Raw genomic sequence first — 25,897 nt, 5'->3', positions numbered from 1 at the left:
GAGGGATATATTCCTTTCATTAGTCAAATATACTCTTGGTGGATGATTGTAAGTGATTGTCAGAAGGGATACAAATGGTGATATTATTTAAGATATAATTTTAATAGCATTTGATATATATTTTTATAACACTGATAATATAATCTACTAATACTTTAGATGTAATTTGGATAATATCTATATTATAATTTAGAAATATTTCTATTCTAATATAATCACATTCTTGACGTGGGAAGGCCTTTCAAACTTGATTTTTAACCTTCACAGAGAAACACTGACTCTCCATAACGTGTCGCCTTAAATAAAAAAGTAAGTGAAATTAAACAGGGAATCCTCAATAGAATCTCAGATTATTATTTCTTAAAAAAAAAAAAAAAAAAAAAAAAAGTGAAATCGCCACATCAGCGGCCCCCATAGAGCCAGTCCCACGGATATGGAGGGAGGTAAATGCAGGTACACAGGTGGAAAGTGCATGGCGGAGACGTTAATCCCAGGCAATAACACCCCGGGGATCGACCTCTGGACCTTATCTTTCAGTCACGGAATCATACACTCCTCATCTTGATTGTACCTCTTGTGGCTCAGCAGTCCAGATAGGTTTAAGTGGTCGATGTCGTGGGGTCCATACTGGTTTACGACAGAAATTCGAAATTATTTTACTATTTTTTCTATTTTTGTGTCGGTTGCAAATTTTACAGGTGTATAACTGAGGATCAATAACCATATTTATGAAATGGTACCGAGGTCCTCTGTTCCGAAAATGAGTGTCCCCTGTTCTATTTTTGAGATATGATTTAACCCGTCTCTCAACTCGCTCCGACCTTATTAAACTGTCTATATTCTTAATTAAATAGTAACATATGAAAAAATTATGAAACTTATTTTTTTAATAAAATATATTTAATTTGAAATAATAATACTATTCTATATTTTTTTTCTTATTTTGTTGGAAATTGACCCTCAATGATAGATTAGCAAACAAAGGTGAATTAAACAGAGAGCTTATGGACGAAAGATGGATCAGTTAAACAAGAAAATCTTCAGTAGAGTGGGACAAAGCAAAGGGAAGCATAATGCAATTCTAAACTAAAACTTATACATAGTTTCCCTGAAGTTATAACTGTAGAAAAAGCTGTGAAAAAATACAGGAGAAAAATGCAACTAAAATTGAATCTTATCTTGCATTATCGAATAAGATAGTAGTTTAAACCAAGATTAACACGAGCACATTCGGTTCCTCAAACTCGAAGGATACACAATTCAATTCTACCAAACTACAGAAGAGAATCACGAAGACATCTCCCAATGCATCACTTATTTTTAATCAGGACTAGTGCTGCTGTACTTCATATGACAAATAAAGGTATTGATAAAAATACTAACCATCAAGAAACTGAAATTGAATGACGATATGGAGGGAATGCGGAAACAAGTGCATGGATCCTGACCAATTGCCTTTTTATTTGGTCTCATTTAACATTTAGCTTCCATGGTATTTATCCCTCATCGATGCTCTAGAGTTGGTGGTGACATTTGAAATTTGCACAATCTAGAGAAGTAAAGAAAACAACTCAAAATTTCCCTCTGAAAATGTCAGACTTGTAGGTTGATCACGGCAAGCATCAACTTATTACTCTCACTTCAGATTACGCACCCTTGCTCAACCACCTTGACAACATGATCTTCAATGTAGCGCTAGTCAACCAAACATTCTTGCTCGTCGATAGACTTTGCTGGTTCTGGTGTGATATCTACTAGCTGAAGGTCTTCAGAAATAGTTCCTTCAGGAGTATCCTGTTCAGCATTTATAGTAGCATCTTCACCTTCAGTAGATTGTTCAACTTTAGTGATATTGTCATTTTCTTTCACAAGAGCTTCATCTGGTGTTGGTGATGCCATCAGACTATCTGGCGATGAAGGTAAACATTGAGGGGAGAGTGAAATACTGTTTGGTGATGTTTGAGAATCACTTGGGGACACTGGGTAGCTGTTCTGAATCAATGGTTGGGCAGGAACAAATTCAGCAGCATTAGGATTCATTCTTGGACTCAAAGAATTACCATCCTGAGAAGCCAACTCACCATTCTGAAATGGCAATTTGTTGCGATGACTACGATAACCTGACCGATTGTAACCACCAGTTATCCGTGGACCATAGGGTACCCTCGAAGTAGCAGACTGGTGGAGATGCTTACGCACAGGGATTGCTACCATAGGAGGGATATTTAAAGGTGGTGGTAAAATTCCTCCGTGATCATTGAAGCTTGGCAATGCGACTGAGCTAAAAACTGCTATTGTCGATGGATTGAATGGAGCAGCAGCTGCAGATAGTTTGCTGCTGGGCTCTTTGGCTATTTCATTGTTCTTCTCTTTTATAGGCTCACTTTCACATCCACTTGATACTTGTTCCTGCATTTCTTCACCAGCATTGCTCACTTCTTCCATATAAGCAGCAGCATTAGTTTGGTCCATATCAGTACCATCCGAAGCAGATACTCTTAACTCTAATTCCTTCTCGTGAGAGCCTATGACTGATATTTCACAGCATTCTTGTATTGCAGTAGCTTCCTTGCCTTGCGTAGTTTTTTCACTTATTTCTGAAATTCTCTGAGATTCTGCTGAGGTTGCATTATATTCTTCAAGAGTGATGGAATCTTTTGGATTAGAAACCATAGCATCTTTTTCTTCCACTACAGAACTTGCCACTTTCAGTGATGCTTCTGCCATGATAGAATTCATTTTCTCTTGGTTATCTCCTTCCACAACAGAGCCCTTAAACTCCTCATGAGTAGATGCATGTTTGGTTCCTTCAAGATTTTTATGTTCGCTCATCTCCTTTTTAGAATCATCAGTTCTCTGTTCCCTTATTCCGTGTGACATTTCCCTATCCTGGTTATCTGAATGGGTTTCAGCTATCACTTTATCTTCTGCAACCTTGATGATAGATCCTGGAGCAGCCAATGCCACTTCTTTGTATGATAAGTTTTTCCTGGTCGAGGGACTAGTGTTCCCTATTGGTGATGAAACCAGCCTGGGAGCTGTAGCTGCGGAGGCAGGATCTGCATCCATTGAGGCAGCAATGCTGCTTGCTTTCTGGTTGAAGCTGAGATTCTTGATGAACTTCTTTGAAGCAGGGCTAGCAGAAGCAGGCATGCTATCATCATTTGCTGGTGTTCCAGGAGAAGATGTATTGGGGGAAGATTTTGCTCGATATCGTGGATTTTCTACATTAGTTAGTGAATTTGTATTGATTTTGGCCAAACTAGGTCTCCTTGCTACTGTTTTTTGGTTTGTGAGAGATCGTCCCTTGGGGACAGCTTCTTGCCATCCATCTTCAGTTGGGTCTTCCTCCATAACACTGTCCTCCGGATTCGATCTTGAGACATGAATGACAACGATATTGGGATTCTCATCCTTAAGCTCCATGGGTGGCTGAACATAGGAGTTGTTTTCCTTATCATTGGTCGCCATCCGTTCCTGCTTTGGCATATCGACCTTGTCATCATCAATCTCCACAGTTTCAGATTGGTTTTGTCCATTTCTATCTTTTATCTGCGAGGAAAATAGAACATAGTAAGATGTTTGACTTATTCCTTGTAAAAAATGCAAAACAGAACCTTTGCTCGGGCTTGCTTCTTTTGAATTTCTCTGGATCTTTGTTCTGCCTCAGGATTGATATAATCCAAAAGGTCTGATACACTGCATAAAAAGTGCAACACGAATTGGAGAATCAATTAAACTGTAGAGAACCAAGACGGGGAAGTTTGGAAAAACTATGCTAGAAATTTTTTAAGAATCAACAATGAAATTAACTCCACTAGCCTCTATCAGAAGTCGTGTCATTCAAAATGTCTGAACCTTTTGTTCCAATTAAATTGTCTCGACATGTTGTTCGTACTTAGTAATGGTTTAATTTACCTCAAATGACCTTTGCTCGCAATGGAAGCATCAGGCTTTGGAGTACCATTTCGTGCAGCTTCCTGTTGCTCGAGAGCCTTAGACTCAAAATATTCAAGCCATGCAGCAGCATCCTGCATTATAGGATGAACACCACTGTGATTAGGATAAGATCACCAGACAGTGAAAACAGACAGTATATCGGTCCCTATGTGAATGGTTACCTGTGTTCGTAGATCTTCTGATCCAAGCTTTGCTTGTAGTATGCGTAGAGTTGTCTGCTCATGCTGGACGCTTAAAGAATAAGCTTCCATCAAAGACAGAGCAATGGCAATAGCATGATAACTAGCTGCAGTCTGTGAAATGAATATAAGGTCAGTAAATATACAATTTCATGTTTTAATTTTCAGGATACAATTTTTATTTCAGGAAATAAAAATTACAATAAAGAAGAAAAGAGGAAGAGGGAAAGGAGGACAAGTACTAACCTGTATATGATCAGTTCCGAGTAGTCTCTGATTGCATTTTAACGCCTCATGTAGGTATCTAAGAGCAACATGCACATTTCCTAACCCTTCTTCCATCATGGCCACATTTATGTATGTTGCAGCAGTGTTAGGATGCGAAGGGCCACAAGTCAGGTGCAGTAGGTATAACGCACGATTAACATACCTGTCATAAACAAAGAACAAAAGTTACCCTATCCTAGTTGCAAGACAACAAGGAGAATAAAACATAAATGAAAATTCAAATAGGAGAGTGCAGCTCACTACACAGATCACTGATACATGTGGAAAACTCTACATTGAGTGAAGGAAAAGTACACTCAGGTATATAGCATACAATAATTAGTTTGCTTAGTAGGTTGAAACATGACAATCAACAAGGGACATAGAAATGTAGGCTTAAACTTCAGATAATGTTACTAACGACTCTATATAACGTGTTTGCTGCCATGTCACTTGAGGCATCCACAAAAAGATGTTATATAAATCAGAGTTATATACAAATGCTAATAAAGTTATATCTTAGATACTAAGTACTACCAAATATCTTGGATGCAAGGGATGACTATCATGGCATTAAGCTATTAAAGAGTTAGTATCAATAAACTAGATATATGGATGACAAACCAAATGAAGTTCATGATTATTATAATTCTAATGCAACATACAGTGATCGATCATATCAAAGCTTGGAGACATGTATTCATATGTTATATCTAGTGGTGCAAGTCCAATTCCTAATGGTGAATTGAGATATATTGAAGGACATGTGAAGAAACCAATTTTAGTACCATTTGCCTTGGGAGAATTATTTAATTTGACTTTGGAACAACACTATGACGTCGATCTCACGAGGATACTACAAGAAATAATCCTCTTGTTAGAGTGTATACTAAAAGCCTAGCTTTTGGTATAAACATTTATCTAGAAATAAGAATCACATTGGTCAAATGTCTACATTTATGATAAATGTAGTTGTTCAATTAATTTATATTGTAAATAACATGGTGTGTGGTGTCACACACAGAGGATCATGTTATCAGTACCTTATAAATTATAAACAGTAGCTCACGACCATGATGGAAAGGAACAAACCATTGGAAGGTCATAGTGTAATTAGGTATTAGTTTATCTTAACTATATAATTACACTAGTACACTTAGAGTGTATTGAGTAGGACCATTAGAGGTCGTTTCTTTTATACTGACTTTATAAAGAAACAAAGACCTCAGTTATTATTGAAGTGTGTGCTCTTAATCCTAATATAATAACAAGCACATATATTTGATATTTATTTCTTTAATTTATCAATGGGTGAGATTTAGTTCGATGAATCAATAAGCCCGATAAGTTGGGAAATGATATCACTTATAGTGTGTGTTGTTGATTATAGAAGGAAACTGTGTCTTAGTAATCTAGGTTGAGAATGTCCCCAAGAGGAGCTCATAAGGATTGTCATGTTAAACCCTGCGGTGGACTTAGTCCGATGAAGTTGAGTGGTACTACTCTTGGAGCTAGATATTAATTAAGTGAGTTGTCAAGAACTTACTTAATTAGTGGACATTGTTATCTTAAACAGGGAGACTAACACACTCATAATAAGAAGGAGCCCAAAATATAATTTGGGATTGGTGCGATAGTTGAATAATAGTTCTTTAGTGGAATGAATTATTATTGATAAAATTAAGTTGTGTGTTCGAAGCGAAGTGTAATTTCATCGGGAGACCAAAACCAATTCCTCCTCGGTCCTATCGTAGCCTCTAGTATAGAGATTTATACCTACCACATACCCAAGCTTGGAACCCAAGCTAGGGCCAAGACCAAGTGGATGAGTCATGTAGGTGGCCAAAACTTGGGTCCCAAGCTTAGGTGGACCACTAGAATATTAAAAGGATTTTATTATTTCTTATGTGGATATCATGATTTTAAAGAGAGTTTAAAAATTAAAATTTCCTTTTATAGCTTTCTACAAAAGATTAAGAGAAGAGATTAATCTCTTTCCTTATTTGTAGTTTAAAAGGATGGTTTTAATCTTTGGTAAAAACTTTCCTAATTTGTAAATCATCTACATGTTTAAAAGAAAGTTTAAAATTTGAAATCTTTCCTTATTTGTTGATTAAAGGTGGATTTTAAATTTTAAGAAAACTTTCCTTTTTAACCATGTTCATGATTTAAAAGAAAGTTTAAAATTAAATTTTCTCTTTTATAAGTTTCTACAAGAGATTAAGAAAAGATTTGATATCTTTCCTTATTTGTAGATTAAAAGAGTTTTTAATTTATAGAGATAACTTCTTTTTATCCACATGTTTAAAAGAAAGATTTTAATTTATTAAATTTCCTTTTATAAACCAATCATGAAGGATAAAAATTGTTGGAGAAATTTTTATAAATTTCCGGAAGCAAATAAGGAAGTTTTAATTGGTGTTTAAAATTTTATTTGCTTGAGATTTATTTTGGCCGGCCATTGAAAATTAAAAGGAGAAAATTGTTTTAATTAAATAAATTTTCCTTTTTAATGGCAAAAGAATTAAGGAAGTTTTATTAAATTTTCCTTATTTGCCAAGACCAAGGATTATAAAAGAGGGGTAGAGAAGGCTTCATTGTGAATAACTCTATTCTATTCTTCCTCTCTTTTCCTCCTTTCTTCCTCTTCTCTTCTTCTTGTGGCCGGCGGCAATCCCTCTTGGAGCTCTTGATGGTGGCCAGTTCTAGCTAGGAGAAGAAAGAGAGAAAGGAGGTTTTATTTCTTGCATCCCTTGGAGCTTGGTGGTGGTGGCCGGACCTCTACTTCTCTTGGAGAATTTTGGTGGCCGAAACCTAGAAGGAAGAAGAAGGTGCTTGGTGGTTCTCATCTCGGAAGATCGTTGCCCACACAACGTCCGAGGTTAGAAGAGGAATACAGTAGAAGATCAAGAGGTCTTTCTAAAAGGTATAACTAGTATTTTTCCTTTCCGCATCATACTAGTTATTTTGGAAATAATACCAAATACAAGAGGCTTACGATTCTAGTATTTCGAATTTATTTTCGATGTAGTGTTCTTATGTTTTCTTCTTTTCCTTGTGATTTGATTGTTCCTTTTGGTTAACCTAAAGTTATTTTAGGAAATTAAATATTATCTTTCTATAAAAGGTTTTGTCTAGTCGGTGGTGGTTGCTCCCATATCCAAGAAGGCCATGTGCCTCGCCACGTCAGTACTGGAAAGGAATTAATAACTTAGGTGATTTGGATCGAGCGTGTTAAGTTCCGCAGGAGATCCAGTCAAAACCTAAAAGAACAAATAGATTAAGTTTTGGATCAAACGTGTTAAGTCCAAAATTTAATTTAAAAGAACACATGGTAGCTAGGAAAGGTTCAAACTTGACAAAATTTTTGTACTGTGGAACCTCTAGGCTTCCGAGTAGCAACCAACAATTGGTATCGAGCTAGGATTTGCCTCGTGTATTTGGTATTAGTTTAATGATGCACATGTAATATATAATTTAAGGCGGGATAATAGTAGGATGTCTAACTTTGTGGACGCAGGATCCAACTATTATGGCTTATAGTTATTATGTGTGATTGGACCTCGAGGGCATTTTATTGTGTGCATGATTGTATTACAGCAGGAGTGTATTTAGTTTTATTAGGATTTTATTTTTGATCTAGATACGTATATTCCTTCGAGGAATATAGGATCGAAAAATGTAAAATTCTATATATGTCACGAATCGATTGCAAGGCGTGGAACTTTTGAGGACCCGAGGCTGAACAAGGAGCAAGATGGATGCGACAACTAGACCGGTGGCGGTGGCCAAAGATGGCAACACGGAGGACAACGATAGATAAAAGCCATAATAGTTGAAAATTAGATTTTCTATTTATTGCTTTTATATTGTGCTGTGTGAGTATAGTAGACTAGTATAGTTAAAATTCCTCGTTTATAAATAACTAAGTGGGAGAGGGATTTTAAATAAATCCCATGGTCTCCATTCTTGGTTTGTAAGTGATGCAAACAAGCGTTGGCTCGAGTGCCTTCCTCCATAACGGATGAGCTTGTTTGTGGATCACTAGAAAGACTTCGATTTTGGATGACTATAGGAAGTTAATTAAGGGCGTGTGATCTTCCAACGGAAGGGGCATAATCTTATTAATGGACTTAGTGTCAAGTAATGGTATACACTTAGCATGTCTAATAGTATCCTCCCGTGGAGTCACTGTAATTGAAGAAAACCAACTATTAATTTGTCGAATAAAAGGTTGACAAGATAATAAAATTAAAACCCTCTTACAAATGTTTGATTTTGTATCGTCCACACTAACGTGGCATACAAAATTCACGGTGTTGAGGTAATTTTATTTGTCATAAAGATTTATTGACAAAATAATTAATGGTAAAACCCTCCTCTTACAAATGTTTAAATTTTGTATCGTCCACACTAACGTGGCATAAAAATTCAGTGTTTGGTGTTGGTGAATTTAAATAATATTGTTTGAGGAATCAATGTTATTTTAAATTAAAGAGTTTTGACCAAATATTTGATCGAAAGGATCAACTATTAATTTTATTTGTCGTAAAGTAAAGTCGAGATAATAAAATTAATGAATAAAATCTTCTTTTTGTATATACAAAATTCATGGAGACTTTAAGGAGTTGATCTTGACGAATATTTTTGTGATTCTTAGGATGTTTGTCGATCCTAGTAGTCATACTATAGAAAAGACTTAGTAGTCCCAATTGTAATGATTGGAAATAGGACTTGGACATTAAGGTAGACTGTCTTCTTAGAACTAAGAACAATTTAGGTGCATTTAATTCATTAGTTGAAACATGTCTAGTGGTGTTATCTACCGAAACCAGGAGTGTAGATACAAGATGCCATTAATCATGTTCGCAATTCAAGGGTTCCAGGAAACCCGACAACTAAATGAAAGTTAAATCACCGTCCACATGGGTAAAAGTGGTAGTGGTTGCGATGGGAGATGTTTATCCTTTGATAAGAATAAAATATGGATTTTAAGTAATTGTCTTTACGTACCAAGTTTAGAAAGAACCTGATTTCAGTTTCTAAACTATTATAGATATTGTGTCTATTTTGATAACAAAGTTGTTATCAAGAAAAATAGGGAAGTTATCTATTCTGGTATGATGGTTGACAATTTATAATCCAATAACTCCCACGATGCAACAAATGGAAATTAGTAACACATCTTCTAATTTTAAGAGAAAGCAACCTTTGGAAATGAACCAATTATATCTTTGGCATCTAAAAGCTAGGTTATACTTGAGTAGGATTCATTGGTAGCTAATGAACTTTTGGGTTCATTGGTAGTGGAAATCTTTCCAACCTGCGAGTCTTACTTAGAAAGAAAATAACCAAGAAGCTTTTAAGGGTATGGAGTCAAATATATGTTGAAATTGGTTCATTCGATTTGTGTGATCCTATGACTATCAAGAGGTAGTATTGAATATTTTGTCTATTTTATAGACAACTATTCAAGATACAAATAAATTTACTTAATGTGCAAGACTAAGTACTTTGATTAGTTCAAAGAGTACAAGGCTGATGCGGAGAAATGTTAAAGTAAAAGACACTATGGTAAGATCGTAGTGGCAAGTACCTCTTGGGAGAATTTAGGAGTCACTTATCGGAAGTTGGATTTCAATCCCAACTAACTGCATCTGGTACACCAAGAATGATGTAGTAGAAAGAAGGTATAGAACTCTTATAGAATAATTAGATAGGTGATGAGTTATTCAGAAAATTACCAAATTTGTTTTAAGGATATGCTCGGAAGCGAGTGAACGTAGTACCTTCCAAAGTCATAATTCTCTACTCATATAGAGTTCTGAATAAGCGTATTTGAAGCATATTCGGATTCGGGTAATCCAGTACATATGGAGAGATAATGATAAGTTGGATAGGAATTCACTTGTTTGTAAGTTATCCTAGATAAACAAAAGTAGGTTTATAGTCTTAAAAATCGGAAGGTCAATCAATGATTGATTTTTTAGAAAAGGACTATATAATGAACCACGTGCTCATAAGTAAATTTGTTCTTAAGGAAATAATAAAAGACATGTCTAATCTAGTACCAACTGTACAATCACAAGAAATCGCAACACGTATCACAAATGATACAATTGCAGAAAATGCCTTGTCGTAGTGGGAGGTTGTTAACCTTAAAAGATTCATGTTTTGGGAGAGTTTTGGACTCGATCCTGAAGGACATGACTGATCTCCAGACATATGACGAAGCACTCCAAGATAAATATGCATCTTGGCAAAGAGTAATGAATAATAGAATTAGAATATATGTATTCTAATAAAACTGGAAGCTTGAAAACCACCAGTGGTGTAAAAGCCTTTGGGTGTAAAAGGTCATAATAGGAAAGAAGGATTGATAGGAAGATAGAAATCTTGAAGAAGGCTTGATGAAAAAACTTTTCACCGGTAGCCATGCTAAAATCTATCCGGATTCTTTTATCTATTTGGCAAGTGGATGTCAAGACAAGATTCCTTAATGGAAGTCTTGAAGAAAACATCCATATAAAGCAACCGAATGGTTCATCGGAGGCTAAGAGCATCTTGTGTAAGCTCAATCGATCATGGTGAGGCAAAGCTCAAGGTCTTGGAACATCCGATTTATCAAAGTAATCAGATCTATGGATTTAGTAATAAGTCTTGTGTATACGAAAGATGTGATGGAAACGTGGTGGTATTTCTTTACTATGTAGATAACATTTTGGTAGTTGGAAACAATATCAAAATGTTGTCAAAAAGGGTATGGTTGTCCAAACAATTCGATATAAAGGACTTGGGAGAATGTATATATTCTTGAGATCAAAGTAATAAGGGATCGCAAGAAAAAAATATTTTACTTATCCCAAGCTTCATACATCGGAAAAAATCCTTGCTCGTTTTAAGCATGCAAAACTCCAAGAAAGGTTTCTTACCTTTTTAGGATGGAATAACTTTATCTAAAGATATGTCTCTGTAGACATCAAAGGAGATAAAGGAAATAAAGGCAGTTCTTTATGCTTCGGCTGTCGGAAGCCTAATATATGCTATGCACGAGATCAGAAATTTGTTTTGCCAAGGGCATAGTTAGCAGATATCAAAGTAACCCTGGACAAGGATAGTAGACTGCAGTAAAGCATATAGTACCTTAGAAGCACTAGAGATTATATGCTAGCTTACAAGGCAGTTAATTTAGTCCTTGTGGGTTGCATGGATTTTGACTTCCAATCGGATAGGGACAATAATAAGTCAACCTCGGGGTTTTGTGTTTACTTTAGGAGGTAAAGTCATAATTATGGAAGAGTGATAAGCATAGGTGTTTTTCTGGACTCCGCCATAGAAGCTTAGTATATGGCAAGCCTCTGAGGTAGCCATAAAAGCTGAATGACTCAAAAACCTCAAGATAGACTTAGATATGATTTCTGGTTTGTCCAAAGATTATTACAATTTATTGTAATAATGTTGGTGCAGTAGCAAACTCGAAGAAACCATAAGTCTATAAGACAAGTAAACACAATAGAGCGCAAGTACCACCCAATACGAGAAATCGTATAAACGAGGAGAAGTTGTTGCCGCCTAGATTGCATCAGGTGATGACCTATAGATCCTTTCACCAAGGTCCTTAAGGCAAGAGCTTTTGATGGGCATGTTGAAGGGTTGGGAATCAGATGTATGGCAGCAGATATGGCAGCTTAGTCTTTTAGTATAAGTGGGAGATTGTTAGAGTGTATACTAAAAGCCTAGCTTTTGGTATAAACATTTATCTAGAAATAAGAATCACATTGGTCAAATGTCTACATTTATGATAAATGTAGTTGTTCAATTAATTTATATTGTAGATAACATGGTGTGTGGTGTCACACACAGAAATTATGTTATAAGTTCACGACCATGATGGAAAGGAACAAACCATTGGAAGGTCATAGTGTAATTGGGTATTAGTTTATCTTAACTATATAATTACACTAGTACACTTAGAGTGTATTGAGTAGGACCGTTAGAGGTCGTTTCTTTTATATTGACTTTATAAAGCAAAGACCTCAGTTATTATTAAGTGTGTGCTCTTAATCCTAATATAATAACAAGCACATATATTTGATATTTATTTCTTTAATTTATCAATGGGTGAGATTTAGTTCGATGAATCAATAAGCCCGATAAGTTGGGAAATGATATCACTTATAGTGTGTGTTGTTGATTATAGAAGGAAGCGTATCTTAGTAATCTAGGTTGAGAATGTCCCCGAGAGGAGCTCATAAGGATTGTCATTAAACCCTGCAGTCGACATGGCGATGAAGTTGAGTGGTACTACTCTTGGAGCTAGATATTAATTAAGTGAGTTGTCGAACTTACTTAATTAGTGGACATTGTTATCTTAAACACAGGAGACTAACACACTCGTAATAAGAAGGAGCCAAATATAATTTGGGATTGGTGCGTAGTTCAATAATAGTTCTTTAGTGGAATGAATTATTATTGATGAAATTAAGTTGTGTGTTAAGGCGAACACGGGATGCTTAATTTCATCGGAGACCAAAACCAATTCCTCCTCTCGGTCCCTATCATAGCCTCTAGTATAGAGATTTATACCCACCGCATACCCACCTTCTTACCCATCGAATGGGGCAAGCTTGGAACCCAAGCTAAGGTGGTCGGCCAGTCAAGTTGGTGGTTGGCCAAAGCTTGGGTCCCAAGCTTGGTGGCCGACCACTAGAATTAAAAAGGATTTTTATTATTTCTTATGTGGATATCATGATCTTAAAAGAGAGTTTAAAAATTAAAAATTTCCTTTTATAGCTTTCTACAAAAGATTAAGAGAAGAGATTAATCTCTTTCCTTATTTGTAGTTTAAAAGGATGGTTTTAATTTTTGGTAAAAACTTTCCTTATTTGTAAATCATCTACATGTTTAAAAGAAAGTTTAAAATTTGAAATCTTTCCTTATTTGTTGATTAAAAGGTGGATTTTAAATTTTAAGAAAACTTTCCTTTTTAACCATGTTCATGATTTAAAAGAAAGTTTAAAAATTAAATTTTCTCTTTTATAAGTTTCTACAAGAGATTAAGAAAAGATTTGATATCTTTCCTTATTTGTAGATTAAAAGAGTTTTTAATTTTAGAGATAACTTTCTTTTTATCCACATGTTTAAAAGAAAGATTTTAATTTATTAAATTTCCTTTTTATAAACCAATCATGAAGGGATAAAAATTGTTGGAGAAATTTTTATAAATTTCCGGAAGCAAATAAGGAAGTTTTAATTGGTGTTTAAAATTTTATTTGCTTGGAGATTTATTTTACCGGCCATTGAAAATTAAAAGGAGAAAATTGTTTTAATTAAATAAATTTTCCTTTTTAATGGCAAAAGAATTAAGGAAGTTTTTATTAAATTTTCCTTATTTGCCAAGACCAAGGATTATAAAAGAGGGGGTAGAGAAGGCTTCATTGTGAATAACTATATTCTATTCTTCCTCTCTTTTCCTCCTTGGTGGCCGGCCCTAGCTTCTTCCTCTTCTCTTCTTCTTGTGGCCGGCGGCAATCCCTCTTGGAGCTCTTGATGGTGGCCGGTTCTAGCTAGGAGAAGAAAGAGAGAAAGGAGGTTTTATTTCTTGCATCCCTTGGAGCTTGGTGGTGGTGGCCGAACCTCTACTTCTCTTGGAGAATTTTGGTGGCCGAAACCTAGAAGGAAGAAGAAGGTGCTTGGTGGTTCTCATCTCGGAAGATCGTTGCCCACACAACGTCCGAGGTTAGAAGAGGAATACGGTAGAAGATCAAGAGGTCTTTCTAAAAGGTATAACTAGTATTTTTCCTTTCCGCATCATACTAGTTATTTTTGGAAATAATACCAAATACAAGAGGCTTACGATTCTAGTATTTCGAATTTATTTTCGATGTAGTGTTCTTATGTTTTCTTCTTTTTCTTGTGATTTGATTGTTCCTTTTGGTTAACCTAAAGTTATTTTAGGAAATTAAATATTATCTTTCTATAAAAGGTTTTGTCTAGTCGGTGGTGGTTGCTCCCATATCCAAGAAGGCCATGTGCCTCGCCACGTCAGTACTGGGAACCAATTATGGAAATTAATATTTAATGGAATTAATAACTTAGGTGATTTGGATCGAACGTGTTAAGTTCCGCAGGAGATCCAAGTCAAAACCTAAAAGAACAAATAGATTAAGTTTTGGATCAAACGTGTTAAGTTCCGCAGGCGATCCAAAATTTAATTTAAAAGAACACATGGTAGCTAGGAAAAGGTTCAAACCTTTGTACAAAATTTTTGTACAGTGGAACCTCTAGGCTTTCCGAGTAGCAACCAACACCTCTATCATCCGATGTACAGTTTTCGTTTTGGTATTAGCAAGACGTCAAAATGCTTATAACAATTTGCAACGTATTGCTTCCAAATATTTATATATATTTTTAATTAGTATAAACTTATATTTAAAAGTAATTCTATACTAAAACCGTATCAACATGATATTCTATCAAACACATATCATTACACTCAATGACACTGCTAGAGATTTTAAATCTTAGATGAGACATACTAAGCAGTTCATCTAATATTGATAGTAAGATCTCAAGTTGCATGTTTATATGGATTGTGATCAAAGCAGACTTATACCATGCACCAGAGTCAGTAAATTGTTAAAGAACAAATTTTGAACTTTTGCCCTGTAGGATCTATCTATTGTAGGAAAAAAAAATAATGGTAAAGAAAAGGCTCAACTTACTTCAGTGCCAGTTCTGTATGTTGAAGACGATAGTAGAAAACAGCAAGATCACCATAGCTTTTCATTGTATCTGGATGATCAAGACCTAGTTCCCTTTCATTGATATCCAAAGCCTTTTGTTGGTAGATGGTTGCCTAGGAATAAATGGAACTCAACTTATTGGCAACAACAACCTGGCAGGATAAAAGTTCTCATGCATGCAAAAGAATTGTAAAACAAACTAGTATCATTCAAAAAAATTGTTTTCTTCCATGCAAAAGAACTCCTACCCTGCATTTATTACTTTCAAAGCAGAAAAGGAATGCCTTTTTATCTTCCAATTACAATGGCTTTAGCTTTTTGCTCAACAAGTATTGCAAATTGGTCAAACAAATTGTCTTCAACTCACTGTTAAACTAGTTTATGGCTTTAACTTTTGGTAAACAAGCCTGCAAGTTTATATACTGTAAACTCACTATTAAACTCTTATACCTGGATGGATTAAAGAAGATGAGTTCTGCTAACTGACTGACTGCATCTGACAAATCCTCTTACGTTCGATAACTTTTGGCAGACAGTTTACCCAACAAACCTAGGGACTGTTAGATTTAATTGTTCAGTCCAATATATTAGTCAGTAGGTATTATTTTTAGGTATAAAACATATGAATAAACTTTTTCACTTTTGCATTCATTAATACTGCTCTATCCCTTTCAACTCTTAAAAATAGCAACAAAATGGTTTTCATGCTAAGAAACCAATTCTATAATATTGAATGTCATAATCAAACTTCTTCATGAACTTTCTCCAAGGCATGTACCTGGTTGAAGTCACCCGTATGGTAGAGAACTACAGCCAACAGACTGTATGCTCCTGCTGTCATTCTGTGGTATGGACCACATACTGCAACTAGTTTTGCTAACGCCTAGAGTTAAAAAACAATAGAGGGGAAAATGATTAGAGATTTTTGAAACCAACAATCATGACAAAAACAATAATAAACAAAAACTTGTACCTTGGTCCCATAGTTAACAGCATCCTCCAGTTTTCCCTTGTCTAAAGAAGTCTTAGATGACTCCAGCAAAGTGCGTCCATCAGCCGATGAGCAGGCAACATGCTGCAATACCAAGTCAGAACAATCAGTTACGGAAAAAAGGAAAACAAAATAACATGTAAAACTATAAATTCTTACTTTGTATACAGGAACCATGCTCACAATGTCTGATTTCCTAAAAGGATGTGGAGTCTCAAAGTCATAGTCTCTTGACACAAGCTCTAGTCCTACCTGCAGCATCAAAAAAGGTAAAATGTGTTTTAAAATTAAATCACCAAGAACAACTTGACAGGAGATAACTTATCAGATAACAGTCTCATGACAGATATGTTTCAGGACCTTGTGACAAAGACCGCGTAGAATTGCATACTTCCTCAAGTCATTGCAGTCTTTATCTTTCAATTTCCACCCAAATCTCTTTGATAGAAAATATTCCAGCCACTTATGTTTGAGACTGATGTCATTGTTCAAGTAAATATCTGTATTATCAGCTGGAACTGATCCAAGCAATACATTTAAACAAGATGCAACGGTCCCAGCCATATCAGACATATCGCCAACAGTTGCAATGACAGCTTGAAGTATATGCTTATATGCTCGAGCTATCATTTCATGCAAACAAAGGGACTGCACGTGAGGAAGCTTGTCTGCAAGTTCAACCTGTCCAGAAGGTGAATGGAAGTGCAGAAAACAAAAGGCTTATTATCTTTTCATATTGCAAGTTAAACTCGAGCAATGATTTAACAAAGATTTGCATTAGACTAAAACTGTGAACATTACTAATCAATAGTTTTACCACGCGTCCAAGTGAACACATCTGCAAACCCCTGGTATGCATAAAATCTGTCAACGTCCTTCCGTCAACAGGAGAAAGTTCGAGTGAAGCAAAATCTGCTACCTGAAAGATATTTGCAGGATAATAATAACTGACTAGTTTGCGAAGAACCAATAAATATAAAGAAAAATATGACAGTTTAGAAATTATACCAACTTTGGCAGAGCAATATCCTCATAGTATTTGTGTGCCATCTCAATCAACTCATCTGGTGACTGACAAAAAATAATTCACAGAAGTCAAAGATAGTGCAGAAGATCAAATGCATAATTATAAAGCAATTTATTCTTGAAGGCAAGGTTTTGTTCAAACATGGAAAGATAGTATGCATCCAAAGTTGAGGACGACATAAGAGATTAAGCAGTAAAGAATTTTGTTGTATGCATTTTGAAAGAATCATGCAGCTAACAATAATTTCATGTCAATCAGTTTTAACAAAATATAATAGATAAATCAGTCAGGGAACAGAGGGAACGCATAAAACCTTAATATGAAGACCAGTATCGGATTCTTTGAGGCGCATGTATTCTGCTTCAGGAAGCAATTTTTGTAGCATCATTTCCTTATCTTCCTTAAGCCTAGAAACGTCCACATGTTCCTTAATGAAGCCCACGCCAAAAGAAGTAGCGTTTTCATTTGCAGAATTGGTTTTTCCACCATTATCTTGTACCTTCTTCTTTATCTGTTTCAATTGACCAAATTGTTTACCAAGCCCTTTTACGGTTGTTTCAACTTTACTGTCTTCACTTTTCTTGGAATCAGTATTTCCTGATTGATTCTGTAAATGCTGCACCCAGCAAGCCCCTAGCTCCCATCTTATTGACATTTTCCGTTCTTTGGTTTCTTCATCTAACCTCAGTAGACTATCTTCTAGTACTTTTCGCACCAAAGACCTGAAGGAATGTAAATCTTCAATGTCTGCACAGTGGGACTTCTGGATTCCACATGATGAGGATTTGTGCAAAAGCATTCTCAAACTGAAAGGTACAAATAACAAATTTCACTATTTTCCTCCAAAAAGAAATTAATCTCATTATAGATGCCTAACTTATCCTGAAGCAGTTTAATAAAGAGTTTATCCTCTTAAGTGGTACCTGTTGACATTTAAAGAGTTACTACCTCCCTCAGGCTGCTCTTCAATATGAATTTCCTCTTCTGTCAAAGGACTCTCACTTAAACCAGCATCAGTTGGAACTCTGACAACAGCAGTATAGCCACAGTGTCTAACAACTACTACACCAAGGGTGGCAGTATCCTGCAAAAACGAACATGCTACTTCACATTTTAATGACAAAGGAAAAGTAGATGCAATAAAATTAACCAAGTGTGAATTTGTAACTAGAAGTATTGGATTATTGATTACATGAACAGTTGCACTCTCATCTGCGGTGATTCCTTTTAGTAAATTTCGTTGACAAAGATCCTTAGAAGACTTTCCTGGGGCTTGAATTCCATCCAATTTCACATCCAATTTAGTGCTGGCATTCGTATTGTCCTTTGTAACTGTGATTCTTAGATCTCTGACTTGTTCTTCACGTAAAACTGCAGCAGAGGGATAATTTGATTCATTTGAGCTCTCGTTCTTGATGATCAGTTGTTGAATAACCTTGACAGCTTTCATGACTGCAACATCAATGAATAAGCTGTGAAGAAGGAAGGCTTTCCTATCTCGGACTTGTCTCTCCTCCGGTGTTTTACAAGGCATTGCTGCAAGGATTGCAAATTCTTTGGCCCATGGCCTCCGATCTTTCTTGCCATCTCGTCCCTGGCCTCCACCATTACCACCCCAAGTTTCATCTTCGGCAGGAAGAGGAGGAAATATTGATGGCAGATCTGCAGCTATTGGAGGGACCACCCAAGTGTTTGCTCTAAATCCATATGGAAGATTTCCAAACTGAAATAATGCAGAATGAACAACATAAGCGCTAAAGAGCCAAAAGTTGCTAATGTTTGTTTAATGCTCAGTTTTGAATTTAGTGATTAAGTGTATCTAGCAAGTAAACCGTTAGAAGTAAAAAATGCAAGTTCCTGCAAGATATTTGGAACTTTGATATAATAAGTTTACCATATTGATATAAGGAGCAAGGCGTCACAATAATTGAGTTATAACATAAAATGTAGTATTGTTCGAGAATGAGCAAGAACATGAACCTCAGTTCCAAGCTTAGTAGCCTTAAATTTAGCAGTAATCAATGATTGCACAAACGACTTGGTCCTGTGTTTCCCCAGTTGTGGAGATTTAACAACTCAGTTTACACAATATTATATACAGTACAAAGGCTATTGATGCCTATCCTTTTCAATGCAACAAACAAGAATGTTGTGACAGAAATATCCTGTCTTAGTTGGACATTATAAAGGCACGAAAATAAATCAGGTCATCATCATCACCACGAGCTATGTTAGCCACAACTATTTAGGTTTGTTTACATAGAGTTTATCCTTTATCAAACTCCATGCAAAGGCACATCATATATTGAATTCCCATCTCTTAAAACATATTCAATTTTGTCAACTGGAGCTTCATTTGGTCCTGATAATAAATCAAGTCTCGAAAATAAGTAAATAAACTGGCAAAAGGCTAAAAGTAGGCCAACCTTATTGTGCTCAATGAAAGCTTTCATCAGCGACTTGTATGCCTATACAATACAATAACTCTTGGTTAGAAGGGAAACACAAGGCATTGAAGACACCATTAAGACCAAAAAGTTTACATGAAACCTTACACTATCAAAGGCTCTGCTTATTTGCTGCAACAAGCCAACTAAAGAATGACTTAGAAGAGATCTTTTCCCATTGGGATAGAACCCATCTTTTGTAGCGATTACGGTCACAAGTTTCCCATTGCAAATCTTCACCTGCTCGTCGATTTGAAGACGTAGATAAAATTGGCTCAAATAACTAAACCGTGACTACGAATACCAAAAAAAGGTGTCAGGAGAACGCACATCAATCTGAAAGAAGTCATCCTCCTTTTTATCGTCCATAAATGATCGCGAAGACATCTTTATATCTGGAACGAGTTATGAGAACATACTTTCAAACTCCAGGTAAAGTTTTATCAAAAAAAAAAAAAGAGAGAGAGAGAAAAAAAGGAGAATTGCACAAACATTGGAGTGGCGGAGTAAGGTGGGAGAACGAGAAGAACTCGTAGAATTGACCGAGCTTGGGCGGAGGGTACAACAGATCGTCCTTGTGCACAGAAACCGTAGCGGAGGTGGGAGAAGCCACCTTCTTGCTTCCGGAAATTTCAGCGCCTTCATCTTTAGATTCCTCCCCGTTTGCTTCGCCCGGCTTCGCAGCGTCGCCGGGCCGCGAATCGCCCTTCCCTCCCCCGCCACCTGCGGAAGACGGACTTTCTGGTCCAGCATTCCTCTCCGGAGAAGCTCCGAAGGCGGTGGTGCAGGCGATGACGTCGAGCAGGCGACGGATGTGGGCCACGGCGAGCTCCTCCGTGTACTCCTCTGAGATGGAAGATTTATAAACGGGGAAAAAGACTTAACGATCCCCTGTCTTTCCCGGAACAGGATCCATTTTTTCTCCAACACAAACAATACACCAGTTTTTCCAAAAAGGCAAATTTAAATGAATTTTTTTATAAAGACTTTTTTTATAAAGTAATAATAATAATAATAATAATAATAAACTATTAAAAATCAGAATTGATTGACGATTAATTTATAGGAGAAAAGTTTATAAGCTATTATAATTTCACACTAATTCTACTTAATCAGAATAATAATACGACAAACAAAGAGCAATATCATCTGAGAGTTGAAAATTATTATGTCATTATTTTATCCAATAATTTAATAATTTTTTTTTTTTTTGTTGAACCGTGCGATTGAGCTATTTCACTGGCTTCATTTATTAATTAGTAATTAGCAATTAGCTTGTTTTATATGATTTAATGATTTTTACCTTCCACAATGCTGACGTGGCAAGGCTTTAGCGAGACAATTTCCACCGTATCTTTTAGTCTTTCACCTCGCCCCTGTCACGAGTTGAGTCACGACATACGAACTTAGTAGATGCAGCGAAGATATTATCTAAAAATAAATAATAAATAAATAAAAATTATACTATGGACAAAGACTGATATTATATATATTTTTATATAAAATGTTTCACGTTCAATCATCGAACGGTGAAAATAATTTAAAGGGAAAATTACCTCATGGGAAAAAGAGAAATTAGTTAGGTGGCAAGCCTCCACGTGTACGGCCAACAATTTACGCACGTCTAGTATCTTATCGGTCGATATACCCTACAAAAGGAATTTAAAAATAATTAACCTCTAAAAGCTTCCAATTAATTTACTGCATATCCATTTATTTTAATAATTACATGTACTAATTGTTACTGTAATATTTATTATTGATGATTAGGAAGGGATGAAGTAATGTCAGATTTAAAGAGCAGTTTTGAAGATATTAGCATTTTAGGGGTCGAAATGAAATTTCATGACGCAAATCTAAGTTTCTGAGATATGTTATTCGAGGAGCATTTTAGTGATTTTAAAACTTCAAAGGTATCCAAATGAAATTATTCCGTAAAAATGGCAGAATTCCTCCTCCTAAACAGTCGAGCGAGTAGAACCTTGAGGGTGAGCAGCGAGTAGTCCGGCGTCTCGACGGTGACATCCACCACCGCCGGCAGAACTGCAGTCAAAGGTTCGGCCATGTCAATGCACAGATCCGTCGAGGAGCAGAGAGCCTCAAAATCAGCAGTTCCAAAAACGAAAAAGAAATCGGAAGAATTGACAGTAAAAAACCATTAAACCTTTCTCTTCTTTCTTCTTCTTCTCGCCTTTGATTCTATGAACCTTGGCTTTCCCAGCCTTGGGAGCCATCTCTCCTCCTCCTCAAAATCTTTCAAATGGATTTCTCGCTTAAATTGGGTTCCCCCAGAGAGCAAAAGGAACCGAAAGGTGCGAACTTTACATAAATTAGAGCAGGAATAATGCCTGGGAAAGAACGAAAGGTAAGGAGAAGAAGCAAAAGGAAAAGAAAAGGATTGGAAGAAGAAGGAGAAGTATAAGGCAGAGAAGCAATGATGATAGATATCTATAGATAGATAGAGAGAGAGAGAGAGAGGTGGATAAGGCTGTGGCAGTAGAGAGGTTTAAGCGAGCAGGGGCGTTTGCAGGGAAGCAGAGAGCGAGGAGAGCTTGAGGGAGCCCCCTAAAATCTATGGCCAAGACTTGCTCATCGCCTAATCCTTCACTTCCCTATCAAAATCCATATCCTCCAAGTTACAACCTTCTCGTGTGCCTCCACTTTCCACTGTGTGTATTTTCTTTGGTGGTCGTTTTATCTTTATTTGTGTTTTCAGATAAGTTGTTGCTTGGAGCCTTGTGCTTAGTACCGGAAATACGAGGGCCAGAGAATTACGGTGGCGATTTCTGGAAAAGATAAATGTGGATGGCTTTTGGTTGGAGCTATGTATATTCCATGATTTCTTTTTCTTCTTGCTTTGCTAATAAGAGAGTAAGGCCGATTTTGACATGTTAAATTTGTTTGTTTATTGTGTAATTACTCATTTTTTTTAATTGCAAGTTAGTTCACCTGTTGATGTTGAGACGAGTTCACTCGAATGGAGGTTGATGGCAAACTCATTTCATGAGAGTATTGAACAACATTAACCAAAATATATGAACCACCAACTTGGCATTCACTTTACAGATGCCATAAAGGTTCACTTAAAGAATGAGACAAACTGCAACTAGATACATGAAAATGTCTTATATATCACATAAATTGAATTAATGATCTCCTAAAGTGTGTCGTTGTTGTTGTTCTTCTTCTTCTATTTCTTCTGCTTGGTTTTCTTCCAGCATGGTCATCAGCATGGATATCTGGTCTCGGAGCATGGCGTTCTGCCTCTCGGCGTCGCTCCTTTTGCTCCTCTCGTCGAGGAGTTGGACCTGGAGGTGCTCCAGGCACCGGGCGTCCTCCTCCAACTGCTCGTTGAGTCCGTCGATCTCCTTGTCCTGTGCCATTGAATTTTGTTCGGCTTAGACAACCAACGTCAAGAATGTCTGAACTGATGTCGTGCCAAGAATATATTCGATAAGTAGTTTCAATAAAGATATCTAAATTTGTGTTTTTTCTTTCTTTCTTTCTGAGTTTGATGATATTCTTGCTGCGTAGCTTAAGGATAAGGATAAAGGATTCGCAGGGACAGACCTTTCTGTTCATCTCTTGGACGGCGACCCGGCGCATGCTCTCGACGACGTCTACGTTCACGAGCTTGCGTTTCTTGCCGACGAGCCACCCTTTCGGGTAGGACGCCGCCTCGAAGTCCGGCGGAGGGAGGAGGAGTTCTGCCGGCGTGCGGCGACCGTTTGAGCCAGTAGACTCCAGTGGCTCGAACAGGGATCGCCGGCGCTCCGTCAGAGCAGCTGCCTTGGCGGTGGCCACGTCTTCGTCGTCACGCTGGCCGCCTGCCGTCGTCGCTGTCTTCGCCCCATCTCCGGCGGGTTTCAGACTCTCCTCCATGAGTTTGTTCTCCAAACTCCGGGGAGTGGCTGTTGGCAGTTAATTGAGTTAAGATCTCAATGCATAGCTATGAATTCTCACATCTAAAAAAAATTGGCAACACAAGATCATCATCATCAAATCATATTTATCTTTAATTATTTATTTCTTCGTGATAAATCAAAAGATGAATATATACATACATATGCAAAGGATCAAGTTGTCCCCTTAAATAATCACAGAGAGTTTTTTAAATCTAAAGAAAATTACCTTGACTATTTCCTTTTTTTTTAAAGAAAAATAAAATAAACCTGATCTCTTGCGAGAGTTCCAAAAGATTCGAGGAGGAGACGAGGCAGAGAAGCCCTCCATCACCGCCAGGTCCACAACTCGATCCACAAACAAATTCTAGAAAAATAAAGCACAAAAAAAATTAGAGCGGCTCAAGAACAAGAACAAGGAGAAGGAACAGAGGAGTATGATGAAATAATTTGGATAGAAGAGAAGAGCAAAAAAAAAAAAAAACATAAAGCTTACTCTTGTTCTTCTTCGCCCCTTTTGAGCTTTTAGCTTTTGGCTTACGATAATATCAATAGTTGGTTGAAGAAAGCAAAGGCAATTAAATAAAAAGGTCTTTTTTAATTTGGGTTAGGTGCCCAGTTGTCGCTGTAGGTTTGTCCTACTGTTTTGCACGTGCCATCCGTATGAGTAAGATTCGAGCTTAGGTCTACTATGGATTATTTTTAAGATAATCATAACTGTTGGTATGATTGAAACCACAACCATGACATCAACTAAAATATAGTTAACTCTAAGATCTATAATTTTACTTTAGAGTACAACCTAGAAACTAAATTTAACCGTGCTAACACGTACTGTCATACTTCCTAGACACAATTGTGTTGTCTTTTCTTTAAACTGCAACTAAAAATAAAATGATTATAACTTTCAATTTAGTTGGAGTTTCTAGGTGTTTAACCCATCAATATACAGATAATCTCAAGACCTATAAATTTGATTCAGAGTTAAACTTGAGAAAATCATGTTTAAAGGGATGAAAAATCTATTTTGATAGAGCCCTATAAAAGGAGCAGATTTAGAAAGTTTATGCAATGTATAAAAGGGTCGAGAAAACCTTTCATTGATGAATCTTTGGTTTTGGGGGCTTCGTCACTTTTCTTGAGGAAAGATTTTCCCCTTCTAGGGGAAAGCCTAGAGCCATCATTCGAGAAGTGGTCGATGATTCGTTCACCATCCAAACAAGGATTTCATCCCGAGACACTAGATTCATCTCGCTAACATCTCTTTATCTCTACTCTTTATTTGGATTGAAAGAATGCTTGTTTCTTTATTTTTGGGTTGTAATTTCATTGCTAGAGAGTAGATCCTCTGAACTTTCAGATGTAGGGAGTAATTGTGATATGATATTTATGTATAAACTATGGATTCAGTTATTTCCTTATTCAATGATACATTTATGTCTTATTCTTATTTGATTAAATATGTATGTGGTAATTAAATGTATGTATGTGATGTTTGATTGAATGGATATAAAGGATTGAACGCCTTATAGAGGAGAAACTCTAGATTGTATGACCGCGGGCTCTTAGTGACAGAGAGCATCCCTCTAAGCGGACTTTCTAGTGCGATCCTCTTGAAAGGAGGTCAATTCTCTATAAGGGATTAATTAATTAGAGTTTAATGGACTTTTCCTAATTTAATGCTAGAAAGTGACTTGTGTAATCTACACTGTATGACTGAGGGGCTCTTAGTGATAGAGGATATCTCTCTCAACCGGACTTTCTATATTACCTCTTTACTTAATAGCATTGAAATTCAATGAGGGTAAACACTCCGTAACGAACTTCGCAGGTTCGTACTGGTATTTGGTAAGAATCCTTACAAGAGTATAAGCATGAAAGTAAGAAGATGAATAATAAATAGAAATATTAACTAACATCATAGTGAAACTGAACTCCTAAAATCGTTTCCCCCAAACGAATTCTTCTATAGTTGATTATTAGTTTTCCTTGAATCTCTCTCTCTCTCTCACTTGCTTTCTAGTTCTCAAGCTTTCAATACTTTAATCATTTAGATAACTTGCTTTGTAGATTTGACTAGTGCTTAATCAACAGTCCTTGTGGATCGAAATTTTTATTACTTGATGACTTTACTGTATACTTACGGTGAGACAATAAGTTTTTGGTACCGTTGCTAGGGAGCCACAGACCGTGCCTTCTATCCAATGGCTTTCATGCCATGGTCGTGCCTTCTGAGCACGATCATGCCTCATCTACGGGTGAAATTGAACCCCAATAATGATAAAACTGAGCCTCAAGCCTCCCACATATCCATATCAAATATGGAGCCTTTTTCGTGTGTTTCATGGCCCCGCTGTGCCCCCAGACATGGTTGTGTTG

The 25,897-nt window shown here is 36.5% G+C and overlaps 2 protein-coding genes across 3 annotated transcripts; both read right to left on the bottom strand.

Annotated features, from left to right (window-relative positions):
* Nucleotides 1–1,162: 1,162 nt before the first annotated feature.
* Nucleotides 1,163–22,229, bottom strand: LOC122051518 (protein TSS-like). 2 transcript variants are annotated; one of them, XM_042612696.1, is made up of 23 exons: nt 21,781–22,229; nt 21,598–21,659; nt 21,173–21,265; nt 20,920–20,992; nt 20,109–20,462; nt 19,947–20,011; nt 19,725–19,856; nt 19,596–19,637; nt 18,362–18,892; nt 18,093–18,253; nt 17,483–17,975; nt 17,151–17,213; nt 16,960–17,061; nt 16,503–16,823; nt 16,302–16,394; nt 16,125–16,226; nt 15,930–16,034; nt 15,131–15,264; nt 4,386–4,569; nt 4,122–4,253; nt 3,919–4,031; nt 3,618–3,699; nt 1,163–3,552 (listed from the first exon to the last, which is right to left on the bottom strand). In XM_042612696.1, exons 1-23 carry the CDS (start codon nt 21,848–21,850, stop codon nt 1,696–1,698), a joined length of 5,364 nt encoding a protein of 1,787 aa, XP_042468630.1. In that variant the 5' UTR covers nt 21,851–22,229; the 3' UTR covers nt 1,163–1,695. The 2 variants fall into 2 exon arrangements, with proteins under 2 accessions (XP_042468630.1, XP_042468629.1); XM_042612695.1 differs by having other exon boundaries at nt 16,125–16,394.
* A 365-nt stretch (nt 22,230–22,594) lies between these two features.
* Nucleotides 22,595–24,082, bottom strand: LOC122051519 (protein HEADING DATE REPRESSOR 1-like). Its single transcript, XM_042612698.1, has 4 exons — nt 24,015–24,082; nt 23,789–23,885; nt 23,187–23,527; nt 22,595–22,990 (listed from the first exon to the last, which is right to left on the bottom strand). The coding sequence occupies exons 2-4, from the start codon at nt 23,847–23,849 to the stop codon at nt 22,763–22,765; spliced, it is 630 nt and encodes a 209-aa protein (XP_042468632.1). The 5' UTR covers nt 23,850–23,885; nt 24,015–24,082; the 3' UTR covers nt 22,595–22,762.
* Between the last annotated feature and the right edge of the window lie 1,815 nt (nt 24,083–25,897).

Source organism: Zingiber officinale, chromosome 3A, assembly GCF_018446385.1.
Source record: "Zingiber officinale cultivar Zhangliang chromosome 3A, Zo_v1.1, whole genome shotgun sequence".
In the NCBI taxonomy this organism is placed as follows: domain Eukaryota; kingdom Viridiplantae; phylum Streptophyta; class Magnoliopsida; order Zingiberales; family Zingiberaceae; genus Zingiber; species Zingiber officinale.
This window is presented reverse-complemented; position numbering and strand designations above follow the sequence as displayed.

Excerpts from the sequence above, each read along its gene's own strand:
- LOC122051518 (XM_042612695.1), bottom strand. The coding sequence starts at position 21,850 with ATGGCTCCCAAGGCTGGGAAAGCCAAGGTTCATAGAATCAAAGGCGAG. Across the intron at positions 16,035-16,124 it reads CTGTTAACTATGGGACCAAG|GCGTTAGCAAAACTAGTTGC; the intron begins GTACAAGTTTTT and ends TTTTAACTCTAG. Across the intron at positions 3,700-3,918 it reads GCGAGCAAAGGTCATTTGAG|TGTATCAGACCTTTTGGATT; the intron begins GTAAATTAAACC and ends CTTTTTATGCAG.
- LOC122051519 (XM_042612698.1), bottom strand. The coding sequence starts at position 23,849 with ATGGAGGGCTTCTCTGCCTCGTCTCCTCCTCGAATCTTTTGGAACTCT. Across the intron at positions 23,528-23,788 it reads GAACTCTCGCAAGAGATCAG|CCACTCCCCGGAGTTTGGAG; the intron begins GTTTATTTTATT and ends AACTGCCAACAG. Across the intron at positions 22,991-23,186 it reads TCCAAGAGATGAACAGAAAG|GACAAGGAGATCGACGGACT; the intron begins GTCTGTCCCTGC and ends TCAATGGCACAG.